The sequence below is a fragment of the Oncorhynchus kisutch genome, linkage group LG2 (assembly GCF_002021735.2).
Source record: "Oncorhynchus kisutch isolate 150728-3 linkage group LG2, Okis_V2, whole genome shotgun sequence".
Taxonomy (NCBI): domain Eukaryota; kingdom Metazoa; phylum Chordata; class Actinopteri; order Salmoniformes; family Salmonidae; genus Oncorhynchus; species Oncorhynchus kisutch.
This window is the reverse complement of record NC_034175.2, coordinates 20,200,805-20,215,532: the sequence shown is the minus strand read 5'-3', so window position 1 is coordinate 20,215,532 and position 14,728 is coordinate 20,200,805. Positions and strand designations below refer to the sequence as shown.

Here is a 14,728-nt window from a genome sequence, read left to right as displayed (position 1 = left end):
CGCTACACATCAGGAAGATGTTCCAAATATCAGAGGGTAGTTATAAAAAGCACTGTAGCCTCAGCCAATCCCTGGCTCAGCTGGTTGCATAATTCTATCATCACCCCGCATCAATCTGTGTTTCCACTGGCAAGGCTAGGTGGGCGACAGTGGGAATGCTGTTCGTGACAACACTAACCACACAGATGTGATATGAATGAAAGTATGGTCATCATCATTAGGGCTCAGGCCACCGGACCTAACTAACGAAAGCTCTATGAAAATACTATAACCAAGGATAACCAGGCCGGGTCCAGTGTGTTTCCTGGTCAGCTCTGGTCAGCTCCAGGAAAGACTCGGGGAGCATAGTCATCATAGTAATCTGCCTGTCAGATGAATGACGGGCATTACACTGTCATGATGGGATAGATCAAGGTTACCTTTCATTACATATCTTGTATGGATTACATCTAATGGATATATTAATAGCATGAGTGTGACTAAAATAATGATGTCCATAGGACCGGTTAGCGTTATATACATTAAGTGTACAAAACATTAGGAACACTAGCTCTGTCCATGACATAGACTGAACAGGTAAATCCAGGTGAAAGCCATGATCCCTTATTGATGTCACTTGTTAAATCCACTTCAATCGGTGTAGATGAAGGGGAGGAGACCGGTTAAAGAAGGATTTTTAAGCCTTGAGACATGGACTGTGTACGTGTGCCATTCAGACTGTGAATGTGCAATACAAAATATTTGAAGTGCATTCAAAGGGGTATGGTAGTAGGTGCCAGGCACACCGGTTTGAGTGTGTCAAGAACTGCAACATTGCTGGGTTTTTCACACTCAACAGTTTCCCAGGTGTATCAAGAACAGTCCACCACCCAAAGGACATGCAGCCAACCTGACAACTGTGGGAAGCACTGGCGTCAACATGGGCCAGCATCCCTGTAGAACGCTTTCGACACCTTGTACAGCCAATGCCCTTCTGAATTGTGGCTGTTCTGGGGGTGCAACTCAATATTAGGAAGGTGTTCCTAATATTTTGTACACTCAGTGTAACTCACCACCCTGAGGATAGGAAGGTGCTCAAACCTGCCCCACTTAAATACCACTAAACTGAGACAGATTCAAGGTTTACCTCTTGGCACTGGTTGAGAGTTTGGCAGCTGTTTTACTGGAGATCTTAGTCTCCTTCTTTTTGGGCTGTGCATGTTCCCGCTCCTGTTCTGGGGGCACTGATGATTCTCTTTGTTCGATATCCGAGCTCCCCCCACTGGTGCTGGGGCTGTCGTCCGGTCTCTGCACCTCACTGGACATCCTGGCCCTGGGAAACAGACACCAAGCAGCACAGCTTTATCTTTCATTATGTTTTCTATACAAAATAAATGAGTGGTGTAATGGTATGTTAGCCTTCCCAGGCCTTTTCAAAAAATTACTTTGAGTGGACTGCCGGGGTTCCAAAGTTGCACATTCTATAATTGTACTTGTCATTGTGCTGTTTGGCAGGTTAAGATTAAGATGCCAGTACCTGCCATTCTGCCCTTGAGCAAGGCACTTTGGTCAATTGACTGTATTGGTCAACTGCACACACGGTCCAACTGAAATTTGACTTCCGCTTTTAACCCAACACCTCCGATAGACACAAATACAGTTTTGGGGGGGAGAGGTGCGTGGGGCTGCCACACTAGGTGCCCGGGGAGCTGTTGTTGTGGGGGGTTAAGTACCTACCTCAAGGGCACAACAGCAGGCAATGGCATCTAGGATTTTATACCAGCAACACTCCGGTTGCTAGCTCACTTCCCGCTGGACCCCAGACACAAACTGGCAACCCTCATGTTGCTGGCTCGTCTCTCTAACCACACAACAACAGCTACCTGCCTCCATTGCATGGTTGAGTAGAACAGAATACTTGATTGTCCTAGCAGGAGGAAATTATTTTCACAACAGGGTAATTATGTAAGTCTGTTTCACGTTGCTGGTTAATGTGTTGACGGCAAGGTGGTGAAGCTATTTTGTGTGTTGTAAAATAAAAGGTTGCGAGCGGTAAGATCTCAAACTCATTCAAGAAGATTCAACATTACCATGTTAACAAACCACCTACACATTTTTTGGAATGCATTAGAAAAATGCCCTGTGAGATGTAATAGAATATAGCCTAGTATGAAAGAACAATGCTGTCAAGATGTCTTGACTAGCCAGGACTTGAAGAGTCAACTTGTCACAGGCCTACTGACAATATAGTCTTATCTTAAACAATGAATTTAAACAATGAATTCAATATCACCACTCACGAACCTTTTAAATAGTTAACCACATCGATTGATGGAACATAGATCGAAAGAGACACTAGCCGATTAAACTAAACTAATCAGGGAGTTGAGTTCAGTAGGCTAAAGAGACCCTAGAACAGTAGGCATGTGCCTCTACAAAGGGCATCAGATGACTGAGATATCGCCTTAGGCTTTGATCATAATAATGAGGTGAGGTCATTTTTTTATCTATCACGGTCAGTGATATCCGTTTATATTGTTTCGAATAAAAGCCTGGGGAATAGGACTAACGTCACGGTGAAAGATACAAACCGTCAGTAGTGCTTAACCACTATCTTTCCCGGGGGTGTTATGATAAGGACATCAACGCTACTTGTGTATCCACTCGCCAGACATGTATCAACTTGCGAAACAGGTGAGTGACCGCAACGTTGGGGAAATTATATTAATTCTGAAAATTGTTAGTTACATTTCTCAAAGACGACGCGCATGTTGACTATAGGGGCCTCAATAAATAGGACACAACAATGTATCACTTTCTTCTGTCGTTGTTTCGGACCCAGCTGAGCAATAGGTCAACACAATTTCAAAGCCTCCCCCTTTCAACAGATTTTTTTTTTTTTAAATAACATGTGCCCGCGACACAAATAGAGCTGTCAAAAAAAACAATGGATAACAAACATCAATAACACTGCAGGGAAAAAGTTGCACCCGCTGTGCTATGTCCTGCTATGGGGAATTTAAAATGAAGAGGCCTGAGCGTTTAAAACTCGGGAAAATATGCAGAGAACCTCACGTTTTAGAGATTCTTCGACAAGGCATCAAGGGCTCGTCAAGGCCAGTCGACGCGAGGGCCAAATGAACGGCTTGAAAATGTGTGAATCCAACGTTTCTCAAGTGTCCACAAAAAGCGTTGAGCTGCTCAGGCACAAAGGGAGGCACGTCCCACACCCCCTCATCGGAAAATGCCACTTTCACGGGACATTTACTTACTTTCTCTACACATACCAAGGACAGTAACATGCGTGCATAAATATTACCTGGCAGCTGACTGTCGATGCTGTACTTAGTATTACAATCCCAGGTGAAAAGTATATCCACACACACCGCCGTCTGCTCGCACTCGTGTCCTTGCTATTTAACTGAAGGTAGCAACCGAAAAGCGATTACAGAAAACTGAAGAAGCCGGACCGCCTCCACGCGCGCTCTCATATTGCGCGCGCAGCTCGTGCACGTGTGATGGTCCCAGTGGCCGGAGATGAAACAAATCTGTATGCTTTATCACAAAACAGTTGTAATATTCAAAACAGCAAAGATAGAATTTAACTAGTCAAACTACTCAATGTTCGATGTCGGCTATCTGAAAATGATGGACACTGTAGGTCAAATGAGCAAGGTAGGATATGACAACGTGCTTGTACATTAAGACACTCAACAAAGCATGGCATAACACCCTGGGTTGGGTTTCCCAAAAGCATCTTAGCACTAAGATCATCTTAATTCTATTGAAACTAAATGGACGAAAGATGATCTTAGTGCTATAATGCTTTTGGGAAACCCAGACTTTGTCCACACATAGTTGTCCATGGGCAACATAACTTAAGTGTAATTGGGATGAATAGTGTATGTGCATATCAGTGGAGGCTACTCAGGGGAGGAAGGGCAGGACCATCCTCCTCATTGAATTTCAAAATAAATAAATAGTACAACTATACTAAATATATTCACATCACCAAATCATTTATTAAAACACTGTTTTGCAATGGTCTACAGTGGCTTCAGCACTGTGTAGGGTAGCACCATTGTGTAACCGGAGGACAGCTAGTTTCCGTCCTCCACTGGGTGCATTGACTACAGTACAAAACCTAGGAGGCTCATGGTTCTCACCCCCTTCTATAGATTTACATAGACATTATGACAACTTCCGGAGAATGTCCTCAAACCTATCAGAGCTTCTGCAGCATGAACTAACATGTTCTCCACTTAATCAAAGGATCAGAGAATGAATCTAGTGCTGAAAGCATAAGCTACAACTAGCTAGCACTGCAGTGCAAAAAATGTGCTGAGTAGTTGACTCAAAGAGAGAAATTACAATAGTTTAACAGTTTTGAACAAATACATTTCTTCCAAAAGCAAGAGAGAGAGTGAGCTAACTATATTTTGTGGTATATCACTTTCACTAGTTTAGCCTACTCAAACACCCGACTCCAACAGAAAGGGATCCTATGTTAGCTATGGCTATCCAACATTGGAACTCTTCCAAGACAAGGTAAGCTCTTGGTTTTATAAATGTATTGCCACCAGGGCCCGCCGGGGAACTGCTAAACTGCTTGCTGCTGACTGTACACTGTACTGCATGATCGTAGCTGGTTTACTAACGCAATTTCAATTCAACGTGGTTAGTGCAGGCCTGAATCACTTCATTGAATATATCTATTGTTCCCTGGACAGCAGATAGATAGCAGTATAGCGCAGCTGATGAACAGAAAATCCAAAATAGAACATTTGCCAAAATAGAACGCAACTGCTTAGCTACAGCGACCGACACATATCAGTTTGCTACTAGTTAAATTTGCAGTCTGGTCGACATGGATTGATTTATTGTAAAAAATCAACGTAAATCTATCAACAATTAAAATGAAGGGGAAGAGCTGGAGAACAACGTGACAATTATGAACGAACAACCACCAGAGAACCAGAAAAATCAGGAAGATGGCGACGGAGAAATGCAGCTAGCTAACATAGCTAACGTGGCTCCGGTGGCTAAGAGAAGGATACGGTTGATTCAAGAAGAACCCAGAAAGTTCCAAGAGATGGACAGACAAGTATTTTTTTGTACTGCATGATGGGACTAGGCCACTTCGTCTTATTTGCCAGGAGGCAATCAATTGTTTTAAACAAGCAAATTTAGAGCAACATTTCCAGTCACACCTTGCCCACATTGACAAAACATATCCGACACAAAGCAACCTCAGAAACAACAAAATAGTGCAACTCAAAGAACAGCTCAAAGGACAACAACAAATGATGGACAGATCTAGCACTGTTGCAGAGAAAACAATGATTGCTTGGATACTCGCAAGAAACAAGAAGGCCTTCACAGATGCGGAGATTGTGAAATAATGTTTTTTGGCCGAAATATTGTATGCTGATATCACGAACAAGGAAACTATTTTAAAGTAAATGAACGCATAGAAGACATTGGCGAGGACATCGGTAAGCAACTGATTACTGACATATTCGTGGCGCCGTGTTTTAGTATTGCGCTTGACGAAGGCACTGATGTAAGTGACAATACCCAATTATGTGTTTGGGTCCGCTTCCCTCAAAATGAGTTGTTCAGAGAGGAACTTTTATGTTTACTGCCCCTTCAGGGACAAACACGAGGAGAGGATATTCTGAAAGCCCTTGTTACATTTTTTTGCTGATAATTATATTGACTGGTCAAATCTGGCATCTGTGTGCACTGACTGTGCCCCAAACATGCAAGGGAAGGTGAAGGGACTCATAGGCCTGATAAGAAAGAAAGAGGATTCATAGGTTTGATGAGAAAGAGAGAAGATATTCCCAAATTTGTTACGTTTCATTGTATCATTCATCAGGAAGCACTTGTGACTAAACTTACAGCAAGTCGTGCGTGTGGTGAACATTATTATTACGAGGACACTGTCAATTCTGTCAGTCAATTCTGCGAGTTGCTGGAGGAATACCAGACAGAATACAGCAACTTGATATTTCACAATGAGGTGAGATGGCTGTCTCATGGCAGAGTTTTGGAAAGATTTCTCTCTCTCCTCCCTCAAATCCATGAATTTCTTGCAAGCAAGGGGAGAGAGAAGCCAGAGCTGGGTGATCCACAGTGGATATTAAAGCTGGCTTTTGTAACCGACATCACCTGTCACCTGAACATGGGGAACCTCCAGTTCCAAGGGAAAACTAAAACTCCGGGCAAAATGCTGCGTGTGGTCACAGAATTTCAAATTAAAATCACCACATGTTCATACCTGATAGAAAGTTTGTTCATTTACCAAAACTCAGAGCTGTCATAACATCCTACCCAAACATACTGCAACATGTTTAGCTATGATGCATTTGTGTGTGTGTTGGAAGAGTTCAAGTTGGAGTTTGAGTCTAGATTCACGTGATCATCCTGTCTGGGTTGACGCTCCACGGAGGCGGAGATCTTTGTGGGCTATACTCGGCCTTGTCTCAGGATGGTAAGTTGGTGGTTGACGATATCCCTCTAGTGGTGTGTGGCCTGTGGTTTGGCAAATTGGGTGGGGTTATATCCTGCCTGTTTGACCCTGTCCGGGGGTATCATCGGATGGGGCCACAGTGTCTCCTGACCCATCCTGTCTCAGCCTCCAGTATTTATGCTGAAGTAGTTTATGTGTCGGGGGGCTAGGGTCAGTCTGTTATATCTGGAGTACTTCTCCTGTCTTATCCGGTGTCGTGTCTTTGGCTATGCCGGATTAAGTGATATGACATGCTATTCTATAAAATAATTTCTCCGTAATTAATATTACCTGATTATATATTTATAGAGCTGTTATCTTCCAAATAAACTCTTAAAGACCTAGTAATATTTTACGTCAATAGCAGTCAATATTAATCGTCATCTTAATACAGTCTCTGAAAGTTGTAAATTCTTAGTTATCTGCACGAACCCTGGCTAACAAGTTGAATCAGCAATACAAAATTGGGTTTAATTATTTATTTACGAAATACCTAACTAATCACACAGAATTATACATACACATATTTATATCATAACTTGATTACAAATGACATCATAAAGGAAATAATCCCTAGTTGGCATATGACAGCTGGTTACACAAAAGAAAAGGGCTGGGTTTGAGTGAAAGAGCAGGAAGACTGAGTAACAAAGGGCGAAGCTGTGCTATCGTAAATACAGTATCTTATGCATTCTAAATTACCGCCCATTTGGAAAAGGAAAATGCAATAAATATTTACTCTGAGCTGCGCTTCGGTAGGTTGGTGGTAGATGGAAGGCTGTGTTGCCCAACCGAGTCCTTTGTACTTTGAAAAATGTCTCTGGTTGTCAATTGGATACGTTGTAGTAACGTCGTTGTGTGATAGACGGGATACTCTGTCTGTTCCTTCCTAACTCTCATTTGCAGCAGCTGTTGCTAACTCAACGGCTAGGAGGTATCACTTCTGTAGTGAATAAGAGTTCAAAGTTCATACCATTCGCAACCAAAGCTCACGATGATGTTGGCTTCGTTCTGTAGTTATTATCTGAACCATTCTGACATCGGACCGTTGTCCCCACATCCTCGGAACAGGACATTATATTGTCGTCAAGGGCTTATATAGGAAGGGAGAGGAGGGCGTGTTTGAAAAGTTTTATAGCCCATGTCCCTTCACAGGGGCGGGCCACTGATTGAGCAGAGCCCTATCTTATGAAAACCCAAATCTCACATTTTAGAAGCTAAAATCACATTTCATCCCATCACGAATAATTTCATATTCAAACATTTAAATTGAACAACAAATCCGACAGTGGCGTGCCGTGGGCCTGGGGCCTGGGCCTTCAGTGAAGTCCTACACAGTCCCACCCGAATTAATCCACCTCTTATTACCATCATTATGATGCCATGGCTCTAGACACTATACATTTAGACAGAAACGCAGTATAACCAGGCGTTGTGTCACCTTGAAATTGCCATTTTTATTCAGAGAATTGCAGGGGAAGAGTACAATACCTGTCACGTTCTGACTTTTATTTCCTTTGTTTTGTATTTAGTTAGTATGGTCAGGGCGTGAGTTGGGTGGGCAGTCTATGTTTGTTTTTCTATGTTTTGGGGTATTTCTATGTTTCGGGGTATTTCTATGTTTCGGCCTAGTATGGTTCTCAATCAGAGGCAGGTGTCATTAGTTGTCTCTGATTGAGAATCATACTTAGGTAGCCTGGGTTTCACTGTGTGTTTGTGGGTGATTGTTCCTGTCTCTGTGTTTTGCACCAGATAGGACTGTTTAGGTTTTCACACGTTTCTTGGTTTTTGTAATCAGTTGTTCATGTGTACGTTTACGTATTAAAAGAACCATGGACACTTACCACGCCGCATATTGGTCCTCTGATCCTTTTCGCCTCTCCTCTTCGGAAGAAGAGGAGGAAATCCCTGACAATACCTTTTCATTGTGCAGCTTCGTTGCCCTGCGCGCTTGTTCGTTGAGCTCTAGATCCACTCGGGTGTCCCCAAAAGTTTTCAAAAGCACCATTGCTTGTAAGTGCCCAGCCGTACTTTGGTGTCTCGTTGCTGCCTTGGTTAGACAACTCAGGTTTGCAAAGCCAGTGTGGCTCCAAACACCAAATCGATCACTTGCATTCCCACCAGTACAGTTTTGCAGTGCTTCTCGGAGCCTGTGAGCCATTGATAGCGCTCGTAGTTGGAACTTTGAAAGTGGCGAACGAACCCCTTTCCCACCTGTGACAGGCTTTGTAGCGTCGGCGTCGACCTCTCCTGACAATGTCTAACTTTTCTTGAAAAGTTTGTCTTGAGAATGGCGTTATAATTTTATCCTCGACCAAATCGATTTCTTCTCCTTCCGCCATTGTGGGTTGAAAAAACAGCTTAGTAGTACGCAAATTAATTTGTTTATCAATTTCAGTTTCCTAGTTCTGAGACCTGCCCATATAGGACCTGCCTCTTAATATTGGTAATCCATTCAAAAGACGTGCACGCGCTACGCCTGCTAGCTGGCTCCTGTGTAACACATTAATGAGAATGTCTCAGATGACAACCGAACTGACATCATATTCATTAAGTACCACCGCATATGTTCAATTGGTCGGATTACCAGAATATAGTTAATTTCCCCCCACCTTCTGATGTTCACAGAATCTCTATGTTAACCAAGGGTTTTGCAAATGTTACATCAGTAGGGTAGAGAGAGGAAAAAGGGGGAAGAGGTATTTATACTGTCACCCCCAGGCCAACATCATGACACTGGTGTCCTGTGTGAATTTAAGTATGCTCTCTCTAATTCTTTCTTTCTCTCTCTCGGAGGACCTGAGCCCTAGGACCATGCCTCAGGACTACCTGGCATGATGACTCCTTGCTGTCCCCAGTCCACCTGGCCATGCTGCTACTCCAGTTTCAACTGTTCTGCCTGCGGCTATGGAATCCTGACCTGTTCACCGGACGTGCTACCTGTCCCAGACCTGCTGTTTTCAACTCTCTAGAGACAGCAGGAGCGGTAGAGATACTCTTAATGATCGGCTATGAAAAGCCAAGGTCCCGAGGTGCTAACTTGTTGCACCCTCAACAACTACTGTGATTATTATTATTTGACCATAATGGTAATTTATGAACATTTGAACATCTTGGCCATGTTCTGTTATAGTCTCCACCCGGCACAGCCAGATTTGGACTGGCCACCCCTCATAGCCTGGTTCCTCTTTAGGTTTCTTCCTAAGTTTTGGCCTTTCAAGGGAGTTTTTCCTAGCCACTGTGCTTCTACACCTGCATTGCTTGCTGTTTGGGGTTTTAGGCTGGGCTTCTGTACAGCACTTTGAGATATCAGCTGATGTAAGAAGGGCTATATAAATACACATGATTTGTGTACAATGAGTGTTTCAACTTCATGAGAACCACTTTCATGTGCCAGTGTCATCTCTGACCCCAGTCATCACAGCCCTCTGTCCTGACTGTACTGGAATAGAGAGTGAGATAGTGGAGCTGCAGGCAATTGACACATTGCAAGGTGAACTAAGATCACCCATTTCTGGAGCCTTGTGTCAGACACAGAGCATCCACTTCTGAAGCAGTGCGTGCAAAAGGTGCCATTTTTTGTCAGCACTTATATATGTGAAGCAACATTTTCAACAATGAATATTGTGAAACAAAAACAGAGAAACAGACTGACCAATGCACACATGGATTGCCTCACAAGGATAGCAACAACAGACTATACATTTAGAATTAATTCAGTCAAGGACAAGAAGAGACATTTTCGCTCATCCAACTACTGAGGTAACCCTTAATATGGGTCTTATACATGTGATGTAGCCTATTTGATGTGTGTATGTATATTTTTGTAATGTGCTGTACATCAAATCAATTGCATGTGCTCTATTGCTCAATTGATCAATCAATTGATAATTGATAATATTGGAAGAAAAAGTACAAAAAATGAAAGATCTGTGTGGCCCTCTGAATAATTGTCTCAACCCAAAGTGACCCCCTTACAAAATAAAATAGTGAGTAACACTGAGCTAGGTTGACAATGAAGGTTTGGCTTGGAATTTTTTTTCCCCCAACAAACAGCTGATGTGTTGTGCACTGAAGCCCACAAGCGAAGGGAAAAGGTCAATGGAGGAGAGCACATAGATAGATGCAAGAAGGAATTGTATATACAACAAGCTGTTTGTATGTGGCTGCTATGAAAGTGAACTGTGTTTGCTTGTGCTCAGGGGTGAATTCATTGCGCAGATTCTGTTGAAAAACTTTTCTTAAACGGAAGCAAACTGAATGAAACAGGGATAAACATATCTGAATTTGTCCAATAGACCCTCTCGTTTGCAACTGTTGGACTAATGATTACACCCTAGATCAGCTAAATGGAGGCAAGAGTGTGCAAGGCGGTATTGAATGTGTCACTGTCTCTCAACTTGATTACATAAAAATATCTCACCCTGTGCACCTACGTTGTATACTTTAATTCATAGGCTAGGTTGTAACAACCTCATGATGGGTACAGGGAAAATGGTAGCATCATGTAGTAGCCTCAACCTATCGATGTTACATTGAGCTGGATGAATGGAATATGAATGACAGTCATCCAATATGCTGTAATAGGCACAAGGCCATGTTCATTCAAACATTTAAGGTTTGAATTCAAACAAAGTCTTTCCCTGCAAAAATAGCCTAATACAACACACACTGTCATACAGGGCAGAGCTTCTCCTGTATGGACTGTGAGATACTTCATTATGACACACTGACACACCATTTGATCCAAACTTATTCAATCAAATAATTCAATGTAGCCCTCCCATGCAATGCCTCCATGTTCCTCCCTCATTGAATGTTTATGAATTCTGATCCTCATTCTAATGAAGGCCTTTTGGATTACCCTTCACAGCCATTAGATCAACATAACAATAGCCTTCGGCCGTGGAAGGTCCTGACAGCGGCCTACGGGCCAGTGTGTTATTAAAGTTGGATGCAGCACAAGCACTTCCTGAGTCTCCCCCGACAAGGCTCAAGGTCAGCTCTGCACTGTGCGGAGGGCCTTTGTGATGGAAATTGCAGTGTATAAGTTTAAACCCAGAACAATTGGGAACTTCGTCCTCCATGTTCATCAGGTCCCCTCTCCACACCGAAACCAATGGAGAAGGAATGCTGAGTCTCCTGGGGCAGTTCACAGTTAGGGCCTTGTCTTCAGATTGGCTGGAACTTGAGTTCGTGGCTGTTGTGCTTTTTGTGTGCGTTGAACAGTTGAGTGGAGTGACATTAGATTCACCAAATTCAACACAGATGTTGTGCTGCTTGAGAGAAACACATTCAATTAGGTCCATCTGGGCAAATGTGTCAGTGGATTGTATGGGGTGTAAATAGTATTTCACTGATAAAGCTGTTGAGCAAATGTAGGATTATTTGGAAGTAGTATCAATATTTGATATATTGAATTGTATGTCCACTGATAACACAATCACTAATTAAATGAAAACGACATAACATCTTTACAGAGAGTTATTAAAGCTACAACATATTCAACATAGCATTAGCTACAGCATATTCAATACCTTCTGCAGCAAAGCATGAGGAATAAGTAAGTATTGTGCCATCAAATGTCCAAGATTTGACCTGAGAGAGCGGCTCAATTAAGCACTATGCATATATATATATATATATACACTGCTCAAAAAAATAAAGGGAACACTTAAACAACACAACTCCAAGTCAATCACACTTCTGTGAAATCAAACTGTCCACTTAGGAAGCAACACTGATTGACAATACATTTCACATGCTGTTGTGCAAATGGAATAGACAACAGGTGGAAATTATAGGCAATTAGCAAGACACCCCCAATAAAGGAGTGGTTCTGCAGGTGGTGACCACAGACCACTTCTCAGTTCCTATGCTTCCTGGCTGATGTTTTGGTCACTTTTGAATGCTGGCGGTGCTTTCACTCTAGTGGTAGAATGAGACGGAGTCTACAACCCACACAAGTGGCTCAGGTAATGCAGCTCATCCAGGATGGCACATCAATGCGAGCTGTGGCAAGAAGGTTTGCTGTGTCTGTCAGCGTAGTGTCCAGAGCATGGAGGCGCTACCAGGAGACAGGCCAGTACATCAGGAGACGTGGAGGAGGCCGTAGGAGTGCAACAACCCAGCAGCAGGACCGCTACCTCCGCCTTTGTGCAAGCAGGAGCAGGAGGAGCACTGCCAGAGCCCTGCAAAATGACCTCCAGCAGACCACAAATGTGCATGTGTCTGCTCAAATGGTCAGAAACAGACTCCATGAGGGTGGTATGAGGGCCCGACGTCCACAGGTGGGGGTTGTGCTTACAGCCCAACACCGTGCAGGACGTTTGGCATTTGCCAGAGAACACCAAGATTGGCAAATTCGCCACTGGCGCCCTGGGCTCTTCACAGATGAAAGCAGGTTCACACTGATCACATGTGACAGACGTGACAGAGTCTGGAGATGCCGTGGAGGACGTTCTGCTGCCTGCAACATCCTTCAGAATGACCGGTTTGGCGGTGGGTCAGTCATGGTGTGGGGTGGCATTTCTTTGGGGGACCGCACAGCCCTCCATGTGCTCGCCAGAGGTAGCCTGACTGCCATTAGCTACCGAGATGAGATCCTCAGACCCCTTGTGAGACCATATGCTGGTGCGGTTGGCCCTGGGTTCCTCCTAATGCAAGACAATGCTAGACCTCATGTGGCTGTAGTGTGTCAGCAGTTCCTGCAAGAGGAAGGCATTGATGCTATGGACTGGCCTGCCCGTTCCCCAGACCTGAATCCAATTGAGCACATCTGGGACATCATGTCTCGCTCCATCCGGATGCTTTAGTCCAGGTCTGGGAGGAGATCCCTCAGGAGACCATCCGCCACCTCATCAGAAGCATGCCCAGGCGTTGTAGGAAGGTCATACAGGCACGTGGAGGCCACACACACTACTGAGCCTCATTTTGACTTGTTTTAAGGACATTACATCAAAGTTGGACCAGCCTGTAGTGTGGTTTTCCACTTTAATGGAATCCAGACCTCCATGGGTTGATAAATTTGATTTCCACTGATAATTCTTTGTGTGATTTTGTTGTCAGCACATTCAACTATGTAAAGAAAAAAGTATTTAATAAGAATATTTCATTCATTTAGATCTAGGATGTGTTATTTTAGTGTTCCCTTTATTTTTTTGAGCAGTGTATATATATTTTTTTACCTTTATTAGGCAAGTCAGTTAAGAACAAATTCTTATTTTCAATGACAGCCTAGGAACAGTGGGTTAACTGCCTGTTCAGGGGCAGAACGACAGATTTGTACCTTGTCAGCTCAGGGATTTGAACTTGCAACCCTCCGGTTACTAGTCCAACGCTCTAACCACTAGGCTACCGCCCCAGCGGCAGGGTGTATTATAAAGGCTTTATGTTGATGGCGCTCACATCAGTTGTTATTAGGAATGCACGATATATCGCTGAGCATATCGGAATCGGCAGATATAGCTAAAAATGCCAACATCGGCATCGACCCGATGTCTAGTTTAACGCCGATGTGCAAAACCCGTTGTCAAAGCTGACGTGCATACATGTACCCATGTACCCATACATGTACCCATATAACTCAGCTTGGTTGGGTTGTGTTTCGGAGGACGCATGGCTCTCGACCTTGGCCTCTCCCGAGTCCGTATGGGAGTTGCCATGATGAGACAAGACCAATTGGATACCACGAAATTAGGGATAAAAGAGGGGTAAAAAAAACACACACAAAAAACATAGGTAGATGACGTAATGACACCACTAAAAATGCAGAGCTACACAGAACAAAAGCAGAAAAATACTAAGTGCACACTTCCAACAACTAAACAAGTTAAAGTCGAGCAGTCATTTGAAAGAGTAAGACAATTTCAGCAACTCAGAGGTGAAGTCCATTAATGCCAAACTAATCATTGCCCTTGACAATCAACCGTTCTCTGTCGCAGATGATGTTGGCTTTCACCGACTGGTCGAGCACCGGTACACACCACCTACATACAGTAGGTGCTATTTTTCAGATGTTGCCCTATTGTTGAAACACATCCATGAGCTAGTTGCTATGGGCGTCACTGCTATTAGCTTCACGACTGACATTTGGACCAGCGATGTCAGCCCCATGAGCATGCTCAGTCTGACAGCACAGTGGGTCGACAAGGATTTCGCACTGAGGAAAGCCGTATTGCATGCTCATGGGGCTGGAGTGTGCTGGTTCTCATACATCTGCTGTCATTTCAGTGG

General features: G+C 43.6%; 1 protein-coding gene across 1 annotated transcript in view; it reads right to left on the bottom strand.

Annotated features, from left to right (window-relative positions):
- LOC109903731 (ubiquitin-conjugating enzyme E2 E2-like) overlaps positions 1-3,491 on the bottom strand; it is a 30,533-nt gene extending 27,042 nt beyond the window's left edge. Inside the window, exons 1-2 of the mRNA XM_031790219.1 lie at positions 3,299-3,491; positions 1,127-1,312 (exon numbers count right to left, since the gene is read on the bottom strand). Of these exons, the coding sequence (XP_031646079.1) occupies positions 1,127-1,305 (179 nt within the window). The 5' untranslated portion in view covers positions 1,306-1,312; positions 3,299-3,491. The remainder of the gene's footprint in view (positions 1-1,126; positions 1,313-3,298) is intronic.
- Between the last annotated feature and the right edge of the window lie 11,237 nt (positions 3,492-14,728).